This window comes from Numenius arquata, chromosome 17 (genome assembly GCF_964106895.1).
Source record: "Numenius arquata chromosome 17, bNumArq3.hap1.1, whole genome shotgun sequence".
Taxonomy (NCBI): domain Eukaryota; kingdom Metazoa; phylum Chordata; class Aves; order Charadriiformes; family Scolopacidae; genus Numenius; species Numenius arquata.
In genome coordinates this window covers 8,021,653-8,039,216 of record NC_133592.1, presented here as the reverse complement: position 1 = coordinate 8,039,216, position 17,564 = coordinate 8,021,653, and the positions used below count along the sequence as shown (strand labels likewise).

The 17,564-nt window shown below is 58.0% G+C and overlaps 2 protein-coding genes across 2 annotated transcripts; both read left to right on the top strand.

Moving 5' to 3' along the window:
• Positions 1 to 4,842, top strand: TRIM65 (tripartite motif containing 65). The gene is made up of 6 exons (XM_074160299.1): positions 1 to 435; positions 909 to 1,004; positions 1,079 to 1,312; positions 1,768 to 1,939; positions 2,249 to 2,329; positions 3,677 to 4,842. The coding sequence occupies exons 1-6, from the start codon at positions 1 to 3 to the stop codon at positions 4,207 to 4,209; spliced, it is 1,551 nt and encodes a 516-aa protein (XP_074016400.1). The 3' UTR covers positions 4,210 to 4,842.
• A 1,501-nt stretch (positions 4,843 to 6,343) lies between these two features.
• Positions 6,344 to 16,424, top strand: TRIM47 (tripartite motif containing 47). Its single transcript, XM_074160274.1, has 6 exons — positions 6,344 to 7,063; positions 9,118 to 9,213; positions 9,766 to 9,996; positions 10,580 to 10,775; positions 11,486 to 11,560; positions 12,424 to 16,424. The coding sequence occupies exons 1-6, from the start codon at positions 6,344 to 6,346 to the stop codon at positions 13,047 to 13,049; spliced, it is 1,944 nt and encodes a 647-aa protein (XP_074016375.1). The 3' UTR covers positions 13,050 to 16,424.
• Positions 16,425 to 17,564: the final 1,140 nt, after the last annotated feature.

The following is a 17,564-nucleotide window of genomic DNA, read 5'->3' as shown; positions in this document are numbered from 1 at the left end:
ATGGCATCGCCCATCTTGCAGAAGCTGGAGTGCTCCATCTGCTTGGAGCTCTTTAAGGTGCCCGTGACTTTGCCCTGCGGGCACAACTTCTGCAAGAGCTGCATCAGCGACCACTGGGACAAGCAAGAGCAGGTGCCCACCGGGGCCGAGAAGGGCTACACGTGCCCCCAGTGCCGCAGGGGCTTGGAGCAGCGCCCGTTCCTGGAGAAGAACGTCACCCTGTGCAGCGTGGTGGAGCTGGCGAGGGATGGCGAGGCGCGGGTCCCGGGCACAGAGAGGTGTGAGGTGGCCCCGGGCGAGCTGTGCCCACAGCACGGGCGCCCGCTGGAGCTGTACTGCGAGGAGGAGCGGCGGTGCATCTGCTGCATCTGTACCGCCCAGCAGTGCCAGCAGCACCGGCGGGTGCTCTTAGAGGAGGAGCGCTCTAAAAAGCAGGTGGGGATGACGGGTGGCAGGATGGGGGGCTGTGAGCAGGGGGAGCGATGGCAGCTCAGGCACATCACGACATCTGCCTCTGGTGTCCCATGCCCTGCTGTGGGGATGTGGTGTGCCTCCATGTGCTGAGCTGTGCCCGGTCTCAGTTGAACAGGCTCTGGCCAGGGCGATGACACCAGTGCCTGGCTGCTCCCCAAGAAATAGGGGGCCATCAGGAGCAGCAGAGAGCTGGGTAAATCCAGCAGCACCAGGTGAACAGTGTCGTATGTGTTTGTGACCTCGTGTTATAGAGGAAACAGCTGAAAATGGGTGAAAGACAGCACAGGGAGGGTTTTGCTTCTTAGTGAGCCTGGTCCCAGCCTCTCCCCTTCCCAAGCCTTCTCCTTCCCTGCAAGCCTTGTCCTGCAGCCCTGAGAGGGCTCCTGGGGGCACCAGCACGCTGCACCATGGGACATTGGTGCCTCTCTTCACAGGCTCTTTTGAAAGAGTCCCTGGAAAAAGCCCAGGAGGAATCAGAGAGGATCGAGCAGGTGATGCAGAAGCTGGAGGAGCAAACACGCAGCATCAAGGTAAGGCTGTGACCACCTCCATGCTGGGTGTGCAGGTGGGAGCATGCTGGCTCTCACGGTTCTTCCCCACTCAGGACTCCTCTGAGGAGCTCAAATCCACGATTCTGAGCAAGTTCGCCCTCCTGAAGAAAGCCCTGGAGGATTGCCAGTGCCGGACAGTGGCCAGGATCGAGCAAGAGCAGGCGGCAGCGCTGGGACGTGTGGAAGAAGACTGGAGCCTCCTGAAGGACCACCTGGACCTCCTCACCCAGCACAGGGAGAGGGCTCAGCGCCTGCTGGCCTGCCCCAACCACAGGACCTTCCTCCAGGTACCACCATCCCCTCCAGCTGCCAGTCCTATGAGCTTTTGGTGAGGGCAGAGATGAGGTCAACCCCTTCCCCAGTGGGGACGTGTCCTCAGCCCAGCTCAGGGATGATGGCACAGGACTGTGGGGAAGAGCTGCTTTTGTGGGGGTTACTGAAAAGTTGGGGTGGCGATGCTGGATCACAGTGGACGGTGCTGCCCATGGGGTCATGGGCAGCATCTGCCACCCCGAAACTGCTCATCAAGGCTCTTCCACCACCAGCAAAACACAAAGTCCTGTGCCACAGCCCCTCTGCTCCCACTGCAACTGTCCCGATCCCACGTGCCAGCCGCAGCTAACGGCCAATGTTTTGGGGACGCCCCTGTCACCCACCATGGAGAAGCAGTGTGTGTGGATGGGTTTTGGAGCTGCTGATCCTCTCCAGGCCAGTGCATGGGTGTCTGTGCGTCCATCCACAGGAGTTTCCCCTGCTTCCATCTCCGGACACCCCAGAGGTGCTGGTCTCCATGGAGTTCAATGCAGCCAACATAGTCAAGCCCATTGTTGAGATCCTCACTGACGTCTCCAGGCTCCTGCTGGAGGACTTGCCCGGCTCTGTGGACTCCAAAGCCCCTGACCCTGTTGGCCAAGGTAAGCCCTCTGCTTGCCAGGCCACCCCAAAGGGCTCCAAGTCACCCTGAACCACAGCCTGGCTGGTGTCACGGCTACTGGGCACGGGGGGTTGGGATGGGGACACACATCTACTATATCAATGGGGTGGGATGACCTGGGTGGCTTCCCTGTGGCCCCTCCTTGCTGGCAATATCAAGCAGCTGTGGCATGTGCCCACTCCCAGGCTTGGATATGATGGGTTTCCTCCTCCTCCTCCTCCCAGCAAAGCTGGGTAGGGACAAGTTTTTGGGTGTCGTCACTCAAAATGCCTGTCCCCATCCTCCACAGGCCCGGTACAGCCTAAGGAGCCAGCAGTGAAGGTGGTGGCCCCTCTCCCCGCGTGCCAACTCCGAACTGAGCTTCTGAAGGGTGAGGAGCACATTGGGGGGAAGTGGGGGAAGAGCACCCCACTGGGGTCCCCAGCAGGCAGAGGTTCACCAAGCTGAGCTCTTCTCCAGGAGGAGGGTGGTTGTGGCTGTGGTGAGAGGTGCTCTTTCCCCAGCTCTCCCAATTCCTCTCCCTAAATGTGGCAAAGAGATGGACGGGTTGGGGGACACTGCGTGGCTGGGAAAGGGCTTCTTAGGGGGTGAGCAGCACCAGGCACCACTTTCCTGTGGAAACGGGGGGCTGCCAGTGCCTGGCATTGGGCCAGTTGCTGCCCTAGATCTTGCCTCAGATCTCACCCCATCTCCATCCTCTCTTTTTCACCCACCTCGGGCGTCTTGCCCGGGCAGGAGTGACGTGCCTGTTCCCAAGGACCCATATTTAGACACAGCACTTTCCCACAGGCAGGCAGGCAGCATCAGCAGCTGGCAAACGAGCACCCACAGGGGGATGCCGTGGGCTGCCCGAGCCGCCCCACACGGCACAGCACTGGTCCAGAGCCCTGACCGCAGCCATTGCTCTCCCTCCAGGGATATGGCCCCAGCATTCCCAGCCACAGTCCTTCATGTCCCCTTCCCTCCCTGGGCCCACAGATTTCCTCAACGCTCCCTCTCCCATCTCCTCCCTGTTGGGAAGAGGGTTGGATGATGTTTAGGGCACGTTGGTCAGGTGACTCTTGCCAGGGAGGCAATGGATGCCTGTGGGACCTGGTAAGGATTCCTTCCATCGGGCCCCAGAGAATGTTCTCAGGGTTATTAATAGGGAAAAAAAAAAAAGTTATTTCTGAGCAGCAGGCATGAGCTCAGCAGAGCTGGCCAGGCTGGGTTGTTGCAGGAGGAAGGTGAGGTGCTTGTGGCTGGCGACAGCCCGAGGCAGGAGGAGTTAACGCAGCCCACACAGAGGAGAGTAACTCCCTGCAGTACCATATTTGCTCACGTAATGCCTGGTTTTTCGTTTTTCTCCCCCTCTCTCTACCCATGCTCATAGTTTCTTGCTCTTAAAATCAAGCACATTTCTTTCAAAACACCCACGGAGCCACCGCTGCTTGCTGGCTGGGAGCTGGGCTGTGCGAGGACTGCACCAAGCACCACGTCTCGGTGCTTCGCCAGCTATTTCTGGGCTGTTTCCGTTCCTTTGAGCAGGCGGTTGGGCAGATATCTCACCTCACCCTGCTCCCCTTCCCCTCCGAACACGTTACTGCTTTTTGGGAGTTCTCTTTTGGGAGCCACTCCTACACAGTTTAAGCCATGTCACTCTTGGGAGGGGTGCACACCCAGGGCATAAAGGTCTGATGAAGCATTTCAACCCCATCCATGCCATTGCTCTTTCCAGACCACCGCAACCTGACCTTTGATCCCAAGACAGCCAACAAGCACCTGAAGCTGTCGAAAGGTAACCGGAAAGCCAAGCACAGCCCCGGTGCCATCTGCGGGCAGCTGGAGCAGGGACCCCGCTTCCAGCCCTGGCAGGTGCTGTGCACGCAGGGCTACGGCCACGGCCACCACTACTGGGAGGTGGAAGTCTCCAGCCACTCTGTCGTCCTGGGGGTGACCTACCGCAGCCTCCCCTGGGAACAGCAGCAGGGCCAGAAATTCAACATTGGGCTGAACGGGGGCTCCTGGGGGCTGCAGGTGCTGGAGGATTGCTACCTGGCCTGGCACAAGGGCCAGAAGGAGAAAATCCAGGAGCGGCTCTATAAGAACCTGGGGGTCAGCCTGGACTACGGCAAGGGGCTCCTCTCCTTCTATGGCCTGGGGAAGACGATGCGGCTCATCTACTCCTTCCACAATATCTTCACCGAGCCCCTCTACCCTGTCTTTTGGCTGTGCGAGGGGCGAACGGTGATGCTGTGCCATTGGGAATGAGCCGGAGCTGCCGCGCTGCTCCGTTAGCCGGGCCAGCAAGCCCTGGGCTGGGACCATAGCCGAGCTGCGGTTGGGGCCATCGCAGTGCGAGTGGGACCCCAATGCTGAGACGGGAGTGAGGTGCAGTGTTTTAACAAGAGCTGATAAGGCCTGACATGCAAATTAACCTGCTCTGATTTGCATATGCAAGTATCACACTGGTGACAGAAGTTAGGGCAGAGAAAAGGACGCAGGGCTAAGGGCCCTGTCCTCGCCGTGGGGACAAAGCCCGTGCTCACTCTGCGCAGGGACACTGCGGGTGCCTGTTCCTGCAGATGGGGCAAGGGAGGGGGATGGTGAGGGTGCAAGAATTGGGTTTTTCCTCTTGCTTCTATCCCTGCCAAACCTCCCAGGCCAGGAGAAGATTGGGGGTAAGGGGGATCCTGGAAGGGGGGTCCTGCATCCATGGGGTGCTGTGGAGTAATGCATAGCAAGCCCTGCGCTCCCCCAGCCCCACATGCAGGTCGGTCTTCCTTCCCCAGCCCCTCCCAGTCCTCTCTTGCTGCTCTCGGATGTGGCAGAGCAACATTTTAGGGTGCTGTGCTGCAGTTGCTCTGTACAAAGCTACTTTCCCTAATAAAGCTCTATTTTCCTACTGGTTTGACCTCGGTGCTGGTGGGAGCTGTGGGACCAAGTGGCACTTGGGGGGGCGGGGGGTGAGCTGGGTGCCCCTGCTCCTGCACCCATCCCTGCAGGGCCCCATCCTGCCCCCTTTGTGGGGGCTGGCAGGAGGGACCAGCCCCACATAGTGACCATGTGGCGGCAGAAATGAAAGGTGTTTTATTTACAGTAGAGCTGCTGCGATAAGGAAACCTGGTTTCCAACGGCTCTGCTCCAAGGTTGATCTGGCACAGAAGCAAATCCGAAGCTTTGATTGAAGCTTTTCCAAGGGCGAAACTACAGGTCTGGCATCTCCTGCCGCCCCTGCTGGGACACTGGTGAGAACTAGTGGGGCGAAACTGGGCACTGGTTCAAAGGTGGTGGAGACATGCGAATGAACCTGTGGGAAATGAATCGCATCAGCTTGTTTCCTTTGGGGGAAAAGGGCTTAAAAGGATCAATCCCCTTCTTTGGGGACAGATGTATTTTGTCTTGCTGTGCTTCCTCCTTCACTCCGCACCTCCCCTCTCCCCCCAGCCCTGTCCTTGGGTGGGACCTTGGACCGGCATGGACCTGGGAATGTATCCAAGCTGAAAAATTGTCTCTGTACCCTCCACAGGAGGTGTCCGGAGATCCCATGTTTACCAGGCAGATCCTCAGACTAAAAGCACTTTGGTGTCTCCCCAGCCCCACTCCTGACTGGTGTCTGCCTCCTCCTGCAGGGGCCTGGAGGAAGAGGGGACAGGGTCTGAGCCAGGACCTGGGCGCTGTAGCCCTTTTTGGCCCTGGGAATGGCTGACGTGGGTCCATGGGCACAAGGCTGGCAGGGAAGTACTTGCACCCATGTACTGGGGGGAGCTCAGGACCCTCCATGTGGCCCCCGGCTGGGGAGGAGCTCCTGGGGGACAGTTTGGTGCCAGCAGATTCTGGGGCAGCAGATCCCGGGGTCAGGGAATGCTTGTAGGGGACAGCCGACCCCTGGGAGGGGGATTGGAAGGGACTGGCAACAGCTTCCCTGGACAGAAGATTTGGGGGGTGTGCAGCAGCTACCCCTGGGGGCAGCGGACCCCTGTGATGGGTCCAGATCCCAATGGGGCCGATCCTTTAGGAGGTAGCAGACCCTGGGTGGGATGCCATACATCCTCAGCAGGATGGCATCGTCCCGGGGGAGGGGGGGGGGGGACAAATCTCCGAGAAGGCAGCAGATGTTGGGGAGGGGACACGATACCTGGCGTGGGGAGCAGATCCCGGGGGTGAGACATACAGCCCCCCAATGGGGGACGAGTGATTGGGGGCCAGGTCCTAGGGGATGTGAGGGAGTCAGATCCCCCGGGAGGCAGCGGACCCCCAGCGATTGCGGGGAGCGGATCCCCATCGCGGCGGCAGCTCCGGGCGGGGGAGGCGGAGCGGGCGGGCGGGGCGCGGCGACCGCCCGCCTCCCGCCGGGGCTGGGACCGGGGCCGGGGCCGGGACCGGCTGGTCGGGGCGCTCAGGGATGGAGACCGCGCCCGGGAGCGCCCCGCCGTCCTCCGCCGAGGCGTTACGGCTGGCGCTGGCGGCTCCGGGACTGCCCGACGGCCCTTTCGGTTGCCCCATCTGCCTCGACCTCCTGAAGGACCCGGTGACCGTACCCTGCGGGCATAACTTCTGCCAGGGCTGCCTGGGGGCTCTCCGCCAGCGGCCGGGCCCCCCCGACGGCATCGGGGGGGCGGGCGGGGCCGTCCGCTGCCCGCTCTGCCAGGAGCCCGTCCCCGCAGCCTTGCGGCTCCGCAAGAACCGCGCCCTCTGCGAGGTGCTGCCGCTGCTGGCAGCCGCCGCCGCCGCCACCGCTTCGTCCCCTCTATCCCCAACCCCCCGGTCCCCCCCGATGGCACCGGGAGCCGAGGAGGAGGATGCGGCGGGGGAGGAAGGAGCGCCGGTGCTGTGCGACGTCTGCCCGGCGGGGTCGCGGGTGGCGGCGGCGCGGTCGTGCCTGGTTTGCTTGGCTTCTTTCTGCGGAGCCCACCTGGAGCCCCACCGCCGGGCCCCCGCCTTCCGCGCCCACCGCCTGGTGGCCCCGCTGCGGCGGCTGGAGGAGGGTCTCTGCCCCCGCCACCTCCAGCCCCTCGACGGCTTCTGCCGCGCCGAGCAAACCTGCGTCTGCGCCCGCTGTCGCGCCCAGGAGCATCGCGCCCACGACGTGGTGCCCCTGGAGAAGGAGCGCGAACACAAGGAGGTGCGTGGTGGTGGTGGTGGGGGGGCGTTGGGGGGCTGTAGGGGGTGCGCGGAGGTCCCCTAGGTGGGGATCGTCCCGGCAGGCGCTGCGCTGGTGGGATGCGGTGGGTGGGGAGGATGCTGCACCCCTGTCCCCACGCGGGACCTAACCCTGGCGTGGGGGTGTCCGTATGGGGTGCGGTGCTGGTGGGCCATCCTGGGTGGGGTGAGGTGCGGCACCCCTGGGAGGGGTCCATGCTGCACCCACATCCCCACGGGGGACCTAATTCCCACGGGGAACCTAATCCCTATGTGGGAGGTGTTGCAGGTGTAGCAGTGGGGGCGATGCTCTATGTGGGGTGGGGATGGTAATAGATCCTGGGGCAGCAGATCCCGGGGGGGCAGGGGATGCTCACGGGGGGCAACAGACCCCTGGGAGAGGGATTGGAATGGGCTGACAACAGCTTCCCCGGACAGGAGGAGATTTGGGGGGGTGTGCAGCGGCAACCCCTGAGAGCAACACACCCCCAGGGAGGGTCAGCATGGCCCCCTGGCATGGGGAGGCGGGATGCTGTGCCATCAGGGCACCCTGTGGGGTGGGGACAGGATGGGCAGACCAGGACAGGCATTAGGGTCAAACCCGCTGGGTTTGGTCCTGCTGTGTGGCCGAACTCACAGTCCCAGTGGGTGTAGGGCTGGGGGCGAGGGCGCCTGGGACACCCCGCAGTGGCCGCCCCCGCTGTCATGGGGCACCCGTCTTCTCCGTCTTGTTCCCACAGCTCCGTCAAGGCGGTTTTTCTCGGCGCGCTGGCAGCCTGCCCAGCCGCCGCTCCCGCTCCATCAGCCCTTTGTATCCTGGTGTTTTTGGCAGCGGGGTTTTTTTTTTTTTCCGTCACTCCCATTCCCAGATGCGGCTGAGTCACCTCCCAAATTCGCACCCACGAGCCTCCCCGGGATCCGGGGCTCCGAGCCCGATGTGGTGCTGCTGCCTTGGGCACTGCTGCCTTGAGTGCGTGGGGCCTCTGTGGGCTGCGGGCAGATGGGAGCCTGGGAGGCTCGCAGTGTCGTGGCATCCCCGTGGCTGCATGGGGCACTCGGAGACCTTGGAAGGGTTTGCTTTTTCCAGGGGAGAGCCTGGGGGCTGTGGACACTCTGGTGGGGAGCACAGTGGCAGCCCCGAGCCAGCTCCCGCTCTCTTGTGGGCTCTTGGAAAACCCTTTTGCTGGTGTTATTAGTCATCAGGTGCCTTAAAATAGAAAGCGTGTGCGATCCCAGCCCCGAGGAGCTGTCGGGCCTCCGCAGCCGCTGCTTAACGTCACTGCACGGCCTCCGTGGCTGCTCTCTGCCCCCACCCTCGCGCTGCAGGGTGGGAAGGATGGATGGGGAAAGCGCCTGTCCCCCCCTTGCCGTGCACTGGGCTGGCAGCCGAGCATCAGGAGGGAGGAGAGCTGCCCTGGTTGGGGGATGCGATGCCCTCCCGGGTCCCAAGGGACCTGTCCTCGTGACGGGCAATGGCTGGCGCTAACAATAGCGTGTCAGGAAACGCCACGTTTGGCCGGTGCTTCCTTTGCAGCCACGCAACACCCTGTGCTCCTGAGCTGGTTTGCTTCGCTCCTAATGAGAAACCCCCAGGGGACTCAGCACCGCATTTCCGAGAGCTCCGGGTCTGCCCTTCAGTTTCCGCACCAGTCCCAGGCGGATTTTTCCTAGCCTTGGGATACACGCTAAGAGCACACGGCTGAGCTGCACTTGCTGCTGCAGTCGCTGCCCGATGGTTTTGCTTTCAAATTCCTATTTTGCTTGGTTTGTGCTGGGAGCAGGGTGGGGAGCATGGAGCTGGGCACGACCCTCTGCAGCCCAGCTGCTCCTTTGGTTTTCCAACCGAGTGAGAAGGGATGTTCGCAGGTTGGACGTTGCAGGGCAGGAGAAGAGAGAAACAACTCACAATTCCCCTTGCACCCTTCACCCGAAGCCTGAGAGCAAAGGCATGGTCAGAGAGCAGGATGTGTGTCCCCTGCTCCTCCTTGCCGCTGGGATAGGGGAGCACAGCTCAGTGTTTGTCCTTCGTGTCCACAGGCCCAACAAGCCAAATTCCTAAGCGATGTGGAGAACGAGCTGGAGGAGCTGGCAGTCACCATCGCGCAGGCCAAGAAGATGGTGGAGCTCATTAAGGTGACTCTGCGATGGCTTCTCTCCGTTAGTGCAGCTCTGCTGGGCCAGAGAGTGGAGGCGAAGGGGCCATGAGATTCTGGGGTGTGTGGGTTGTAGAGATGGTGCTCAGAGGGGAGCAAGCGCCCCGTAAAATGATGGTGACCCTGGCAAGGATCCTTGTTTCTCATCTCTGCTAGCTCTCATGGCATCTCTGGTTGCTTTCATTTGCAACCTGAAAGGAGGAATGGGGCAAGAACCATGGTAGGGCATCCGCTGGCTCTTCCGCCTTCTCTACCCAGGCTCACAGGGGTTTTGGTCCCCTTTGGCCCTTGTGCAAACATGTCACTTCACCACCTGGAGACACGAGACGTGGTGGAGCAGTAAGAGACTATGCCCAGCCAGGTCCCTGGACACCTGGGTTGTAAAGTGCTCTGAGTTCTTGGGTGAAGGGGGCTACGAGGTGTCAGGGGGACCCCACAGAGCTCAGAACTGGGTGCTGGGCAGGGGACAAGGGTGCTCTCCTGCACCCTTGCCTACAGGAGGTGACCCTCACCCCTCTCTCCCTGCGCTCAGGGTGCTGCCACGAAGGAGAGGGAGAGAGTCGAGAAGCTCTTTGGAGAAGCCTCCGAGGTCCTGGCGACCTTCCAGAAGGAGGTGGCTGGTTTCATCGAGGATGGGGAGCGCTCCATGCTGGGGGAGGCTGAGGCTGATCTGCGCTGGAAGGAGGAGAGACGAGCCAAGCTGGCCCAGTGCAAGCAAAACCTGGAGAATGTCCCCAGCACTGACACCATCTACTTCCTCCAGGTGCCTGGGTGGGAAGGGGCGAGGAGAAGAAGCTGATAATGTTGTCTTTTGGGGTTTTGTGCCATTTCCTGTGGAGCTGGGTGGCAGGAGCCCTGGGACACGAGGGCTGCAGAGACTCATTCCCATTGGCACAGTCCTCTCCCCTCCCCATTCCCGGGGACACTGGGCAGCCAAGACTTTCTCCTCCATCAACCCCACCTCCATGCTGGCTGTGACTCAGGAGAAGCTGATGTGCTGCCTGGGCTGGGTATCTCGGTGTGGGGGGCAGAGGGTGAGAGCTGCCCCACTGCCCCCCTCCAGCGCCTCCCCCCTCCACCAGCCCAGCAAGAGGAGATCTTTTTGGGAGGAGATGCTGCTCCATGTGAGGTGGGAATAGTCTGAGTCCAGGTTTGCAAGGGAGTGAAGAGAAGGCGCCAGAAACGCGTGGCCGGGAAAGCTCTCTCCTCCCTTTTGCAAGGCTGTCCTTGGGCCAAGTCCTGCGAGCTGCCAGCTCCCAAATCCTCTGGGGCAGGGTGGGGTTGTGGAATAAGAGACAGCTTCGGCTTGTTTGAAACCTCCTGAAACTCCCCTCTTTTTGGCTCAGGAATTTCAAGCCTTAAAAGTAGCCATGGAAGAAAACTTCTCCCCGGCACTGAGCTTCCAGAAGGAGCTGAACTTCACCAAATGCACCCAAGCCGTGAGCAGCATGAAGGACGTGCTGTCCGCTGCCTGCAAAAGCCAGTGGGACCACTTGCAGGGGAAAGGAATGGATGGGCTGAGTTTCCAGGAGATGGAGGAAGGTTTGTGCTCACCCAGCTCCTCTGCCCGGAGGTCACCCCGTCACCCTCCATCCTCCCCGCGTAGGTGGGAGATGTCTGCAGGCTCAATGGCTCCTGTGAGCACTGGCCCCTCTCCCACCAGCCCTGGAAGCTGCCCGGCACGGTTGCGCTGCACGTTGCACAATCCCTGTCTGGGCTTATGCCTCGTCTTTGAGGTTTTATGATTTTTTTCCACGGAGACCAGAGACTGGAGAGGCAACAAACAGCCTGGGAGTTAGGCAGGGCCCTGTGGGAGGGGGCAAGTGGCCAAAGTGGCCTCCCGTGAAAGGGGACTCTTTCTTCCCAGCATAGATGATCCTCTTCACGGGGCAGGCTGTGGTCTCCCAAACCTGCCAGGGTTAGAAAGCCACCGTGGCAGCTTTCTTCCGTGCTCTCTCATTTAGCCCAAGCTTTCTCCTCTCTCTTATTTTCTTGGATGCCCAGGGGAATTGCAGCCAGTTCCTTGCCCCCCCCTGCCCATCTCCCTGGGGTGGCAAAGGTGGCATCTGTCCTTTCCCGTGTCCGAGCCCGCAGAGGTGTGCAGGGGATGCCGGCTGGGGCTCAGGGGCCGCAGCAGCTGGGTACCACCAGGGGTGTCAGGTGGGGGGGGTGATGCTTCAGTAACACCTTTATTTGAGGCATCAAAAATGTTTCTTTGCTGCTGGCAAACCCTTCTGTCCCTGTCTCTGCAGCGTTGGCCGAGTCCCGATTTCCAGACAAGTCAAACAATCCCGCCTGCCTGGAGAACCGTGATTACTTCCTGAAATGTAAGTGAGGGACAGTTTTGCTTTGACAGTTGTTGCTAAGGTCCATCTTCCCTTTCCTCTCTCCTGGCCAGCCGGCTCCTTCCCACATGCCCGGCCGGCGCTGGTTCCCAGCCGATGGCTGGCAGGAGCGCTGCCGCCACCAGAGGAAATATTGCTCAGCTATGGAGGAAGCCTCCTTGCTTTCCTGACAACGGACATAATCTGTTTAGGTGATATTTTTTTTCCCTTGTCTGTGGTTCTGCCGGACCAGCTGCCGTGGGGGGGCTGCAGACGTACCGTGTAATTTCTGCTGCTTTCCAGCCCGTAACGAATTGAATCCTCTGTTAAATTAGATCAGAGTTTGTGCATCTGCCTTGTTTGCCGCAGAGCAGGGGATGGATGAGGGGCAGCTTCAGGGGCAGCTGAGGGATAATTCAGTGGCTGAGCAGAGACAGTGGGGCAGAAGGGGCTGAGACTGGGGGGGAGCAGGGCTGGACTTGGGCTCCAACACCCCGCGCGTCCCCCCCAAGCCTTACAGAGGATGTGGGGTCACCCACTGAGATGTCCATAAGGAGACAAGATCTCCCTACGTTCTCCAATGCGTGGTATCATGGTTGAGCTCATCGAGCAGCCCCTCTGCTCTCTGCTCTGCCCAGTTACCTGTGTCCATCCTGCTTATGGGAGCATCAGCTCTTTCAGCCCCTTATCCTCATCGGCTGAAATTGGCCATAGGATTTAAAAGCAAAGGGATAGAGTGATGGTAGAAGTCAGAAAGGATCGTGCTCATCACCAAAGGCTGGAGCAGAGGCTCAGAGCGGGAAGGGCTGGGGGGATTTCCTCCCATTTTCCTCCTCATCCTCACATCTCCTTCTTGCCCCACACAGTTGCCTTCATCATTGACCTGGACAGTGACACGGCTGACAAGTTCATCCAGCTGTTTGGCACCAAAGGGGCCAAGCGGGTGCTGTGCCCCATCCCCTACCCTGAGAGCCCGACCCGGTTCATCAACTGCGAGCAGGTGCTGGGTGTGAACCTCATGAATCGGGGCAACTACTACTGGGAGGTGGAGATCATCGACGGCTGGGTCAGCATTGGTGTCATCGCTGAGGACTTTGACCCCCGGGAGTCCTATAACCGTGGGCGCCTGGGGCGGAACGAGAAGTCCTGCTGCCTGCAGTGGAACGGACAGAACTACGTGGCCTGGTTTGGTGGCTTTGAGTCCGTCATCCAGCAGCCGTTTTTCCACACAATCGGGGTCTTCCTGGAGTATTCGGAGAAGGCCCTAACCTTCTATGGAGTCAAGGACTCCAAGATGACCTGCCTGCAGCAGCTCAAGGTCTCCCATTTTTCCAAGGGTCAGCTTGACCCCTTCCAGAACAAGATCAACCACCAATTCGCCTCTCTTTTCTTGTGCAAGCTGAAACCAGCCTTCTTCCTGGAGAGCGTTGATGCCCACCTGCAGATCGGGCCACTGAAGAAAGACTGCGTTTCGGTGCTAAAGCGTAGGTAACTGCCCGGGGAGCGGGAGCACGGGAAGACCCAGAGGAGTCTCTCCTGTGTGTGTTGCCGCCGTCACGACTTCCCTTCGGTAGCGTTGTATTTCTCTGTGGCAGCCCTCCCTCCCCGCTCAGTGCTGTTGGTGGCCCAGGGGTGGATGATGCTGGCTGGCAGGCAGAGCCCCGGGCTGGGAGCCAGGCGGGAGCCGGATCCAAGTGCCATCTCCGCTGCTGGGCCACTGAGCCAACTTGGGCGAGTCTCTGTGCTGCTCCCTGCCCTTCAGTTTCCCTTTCTGGACACGAGGGACGGCGATACAGCCTTTCTTGGTAAAGCCTGTTGCTCAGGAGAAGTGCCATATAGATTTGAAGCTGTGTCTTGGCCGGCTGCCGGGCTGCCAGGTCCCTCTCCTTAATGTGTGCTCGCACTGCCCTGGTGACTTGCACAGATGCTCCGCTTTGTGCCTTATCTCGATCTTTGTGTCGCTGCTGCTTTTTAAAGCTCCGGCTCATCGCCACCTTCCGCACGCTCCTTATGAAGAAGTGCCTTGGAAGAAGCAAGCCCGGCAAGGACCGGGAAAACCCCAAAGCAGATGCGGTCGCTTTCCCCAGTGCCCGCGTCACCGTTGTGCCTTGGCGTGGGTGAGCAGGGTGCTCCAGGGCTGGGGGGATGCAGAGGGGTCCGAGGGGGATGCAGAGGAGCCCGGCTGGGTGCAGGATTGATGCTGTGGTGACCTCTCCCCACAGGGCTGACCACCAATTAGTGCTGGAAACGTAAAACGAGCATCTTTGCCCTCCCTCGCGCTGTGGCCGGAGGGTATTTTGAACACTGGTCTGTGGCCAGGCATATTTGGGAAAAGCTGTGGTCCCGCATATGTTGGAGCCCTGTGGCTGGGGGGGCTGTTTCCCACCCCAGCCAAAAATCCCAGCTGGGAAAGGGGAGAAACCTCCTGCCGAGAAGGAGCAGCACCATTCCTGCCCTCAGATGGTGAAGAGAGCAGCAGGAAAGAGTTTTGAGGACGTCCTTTTAGAAAACACGTTCCTTGGGAAGTGCTTATAGAAGCTTTACAGCCAAATTTCCCCCCATGTTTTTGATGACCCTACTATTTTAGGGTGGGTTTAATATTAAACTCCCAGCTCTTAAAGTACCCTGGGAACACTTGAGCTGTACCCCTCAGCTTAGAGAGTTTTTTAAGTGACAAAGAGATGCTGTGAATATGTCCCAGGGACAAATGGTTTGTTGTAGGGACAGCTGTGAGTGCATCGATAAAAGGTGCAGCCTCAGGCAGTTATCAAATGACCCTTTAGACTCTAGCAGTAAGTAACAATTAACAAAAACTACTCTCAAGCAAGTGTCCCCTCCAGGAAAGGTGGAAACTTGAGGCTGAGAGCCAAAAAATGCCAGTTCACGTGTCCTAAGGGAGCTTTTCCAGAAGCAAAATACAGAAATGCTGCCTGTAAGGGCGGCACAGTGCAGCCCCTGTCTCGGCGCAGCGTGCCTTTCCACAAGTTTATTTTTTCTGGGATTAGTTTGCTACCTACCTCCTGAAGCTCGCTTTACAGAATCGTAGTGCTGTGTAATATATACCTAGAGAGAAACTATATTGGGTCAGTTTTTTCGCTGGTGTGAGTGAATCAGCGGTGACGCATCAACGGTCAACAGGGATGGAAAATGGCCCATTTAGCTAAATATATGAAATACGTATATATTCCCCAAAGGATAAGCTGGAAATCATAGTGCTATATTCAGGGGGAGCCAAGGGAAAAAAAGTGAACGTGAATGTGAAGGCAGCCACAAAGCCGAGAGGTTTAAAGTTAAAGCCACGTTTACATAAACACTGAGGCTTAAAGAGCTCCTTTGCTGTAACTCCTTTGCCAGCGCTGCCAATTAATGCTGGCGTGGGAAGAGGTGCCGGTCCCCAGCAATTAGCCACCGCTGTGGGCTCTCCTTGGAGGGACTGATCACAGCCGCCCCCTCCCCAAATTTTGGAGAGATTTGAGGGCTCGACCAGGGCAGGGCTGGTAAGTGGGTCTGGGAGGGGAACCCCTAGGATGTGCCCGCAAATCCCTCCTCTTCCTCCTCCTCTGCATGCGGCGACTCCTAAAATCCCACAGGCGGTGGGAAAAGGGGAGGTAGGGCTTCCAGAGTGAAATCTTCGGATGAAATCTTGGCCTTTCCCAGCCAGCGGGAATGCTGCCCGGACTTCTGTCCAGATGGGAACTCACTCCCCGTCTCCGCAGCTCCTGCCTCAAAACCGCTTTGTTTGGCTCCCGCCGGTCGCTCCCCTGCAAATCTCAGCCTTTGCACGAGATGTCAGCGGTGACACAGCCCAGGCATCGCCCCTGTTTTCTTAACATGGGCGAGGACTGGGGCTCAGAAATGCCTTACCGGATAAGAAGGGTAGGGACGTGACACAGCCCTCCTGCGTGGTCACGTCCCGGGAGGAAGAGGAAGGTACCCCGGACCTCTGCTGCACGCCTGCAGGAAGAGATCTCGCACGCGGGCTCCCAGCTCGGCTCTGTCTGGGCCCTAAATCTCATTTATTCCGGCAAAACTCCCACCGTTCGCAGCCAGGAGTTTTTGCCAGAGTAAATAGAGTGGATCCGGGCCTTTGCCCCCTTTCTTTTCGCCGTAGGCGGACAGATTGCTCCGTGGGGAATGCTGTGCTCCAGCCACCCATCCCTCCCTTCTCCGTGCTGCCCAAGGAACGGGTCTCTGAACTCCCTCAGGGTTCGGGATGGTTTGGTGGGATCCCACGGTCTTCCCTTTCCACCCTGTAACCAACACGGGAGCAGCCCAGGAGGACACGTCTGGTGTTCGGGCTTTGCTGCTGTTTGTGCTGCTGCTTTTGCTTAATTTGCCTTAATTCACAGCCCCCAGGGGCTGGGATGCTGATACGCAGCTTTCCGGAGGGATTTGAGGGCTCGACCAACTCTCTCCGTCCCGCTGCTCGCTTTTATCCCAGTTGGAAGCTCTCTAAATCCTCATGGTTTAGGGCATTGAGCAAATTCTGACCCATTTAAGGCGGGAGCAATCCTCCCACCCGGGGAGTTGGACCAGAGTTTGCTCTGGGTTGCCAATAATTTGGGGTGTAAACTGGAACGATTAGGAAACGTGCACTCTGCCAGCTCCGGATCGCTGGTTTCGCTGCAAACGAAGGGCTAAATGCGGTGCATGGTGAGGTTAGATGGACAGATAGCACTTGGTAACTTAAATTCCGTGTTCCCTCGAGTTATTTCTGCTGTCACAGAGTGTTTCTCTTTTTAATTTGGATTTTTTAAATAGAGTTACTGTAGAGTATTTTACAGTGTGTGAAAAAAACCCAACAAACTGTAACAGAATAATATAATGATGTTAGAGACTATGATTTACCATTAAATATTACACAGACATTGCTCTGGGTCGTCTTTCCTTCCTTTAAATACCAAACCGTTAGAGCTGCCCCATTATCTCGTGTTTATTTTTCTGCGTTCTGTACATCTGGAGTAAAATAACACAGATTTTTATTTTCCAAGTGTGTCTAAGGGAATTGCGCCAAATACATGTTTCTATCGCTCGACTGCAAAAGGAGCGGAAGAATCCTAAAATCCAGTAACAATATTGTCAGTCCTGGGCAATTTAAAACAATGAATTGTTTTGAATTCTCTTGTACCTCTGCCCTCAGCTTAGAAATAACAAAGATGAACAGATTAGGCACTTTTTCCTCAGTGTTTTCAGTTTTGAGTATAAATTTCCAAGGTTTTCTGTGTGACGAGGAGGTCTAGAGCTTCCCACGCACGCCGGCGCTCACACTGGCCCCTTTTTTAAGTGAAGGCTGAGTTTCTTAATACCAAATATCAGCTGGAGCTAGGAGAGAAAAAAAACATTATTGGGCGAGTCTTAGTTCATGCGAGGTGGCAACGCTTCAGCTGGGCGCTTCGCTGGAAGCCGAGGGGATGTTTGCTACTGACTTTAATAGGAGAGGAATCAGGACTGTTTGTTATAACCACTTCTTAAAAGGGAAACTTACAGCTTATTGAAAAAAAGCGGATATGAAAAGCACAAACTTGCTCTTTTCTTGCCAAGAACTCTACAGATTATGTCACTGCATTTGTTTAAATCTGTTTTCCATTATGTAGTTTTTCTGCTTTTTCCCCCCCCGTGCACCATCTGGTCCTCAGGCACTCAGACAGGGCTGGGCTGCAAAAGCTGCAAGGAAAAACTCAAATCCATATAAAAAGAAATACTTTAGGGTAAAAAAAGGATATAATTTAGGGTAACATATACTCAATATATATTTGTATGTTATTTATATACAGTTGTCAGTTATTGATATGAGGAGCCTGTCAAAACAGATGACTAGTTTCGCAGGGCTTCTACTTTTAATGAAATTATGCAATCATTAATTTTTTAAGAGTTCCTCCTGCTTGCACACCTGGAGGCAGGACATTAGACCCCTACTGTAGCTCTGCAAACGCCGCAGAGGGTTTTCCTGCTCCCAGATTCCCTCCCTCCAGACAGACGGCCAGGGTCCTGCCTTGCCTATAGGGCG

What these genes read in the sequence shown, in the direction of transcription:
- TRIM65 (XM_074160299.1), top strand. Translation starts at nt 1, where the DNA reads ATGGCATCGCCCATCTTGCAGAAGCTGGAGTGCTCCATCTGCTTGGAG. An exon ending in CCCTGACCCTGTTGGCCAAG is followed by an intron (nt 1,940 to 2,248) that starts GTAAGCCCTCTG and finishes CATCCTCCACAG; the next exon opens with GCCCGGTACAGCCTAAGGAG. An exon ending in CCGAACTGAGCTTCTGAAGG is followed by an intron (nt 2,330 to 3,676) that starts GTGAGGAGCACA and finishes TGCTCTTTCCAG; the next exon opens with ACCACCGCAACCTGACCTTT.
- TRIM47 (XM_074160274.1), top strand. Translation starts at nt 6,344, where the DNA reads ATGGAGACCGCGCCCGGGAGCGCCCCGCCGTCCTCCGCCGAGGCGTTA. An exon ending in AGGAGCGCGAACACAAGGAG is followed by an intron (nt 7,064 to 9,117) that starts GTGCGTGGTGGT and finishes TCGTGTCCACAG; the next exon opens with GCCCAACAAGCCAAATTCCT. An exon ending in CCGTGATTACTTCCTGAAAT is followed by an intron (nt 11,561 to 12,423) that starts GTAAGTGAGGGA and finishes TGCCCCACACAG; the next exon opens with TTGCCTTCATCATTGACCTG.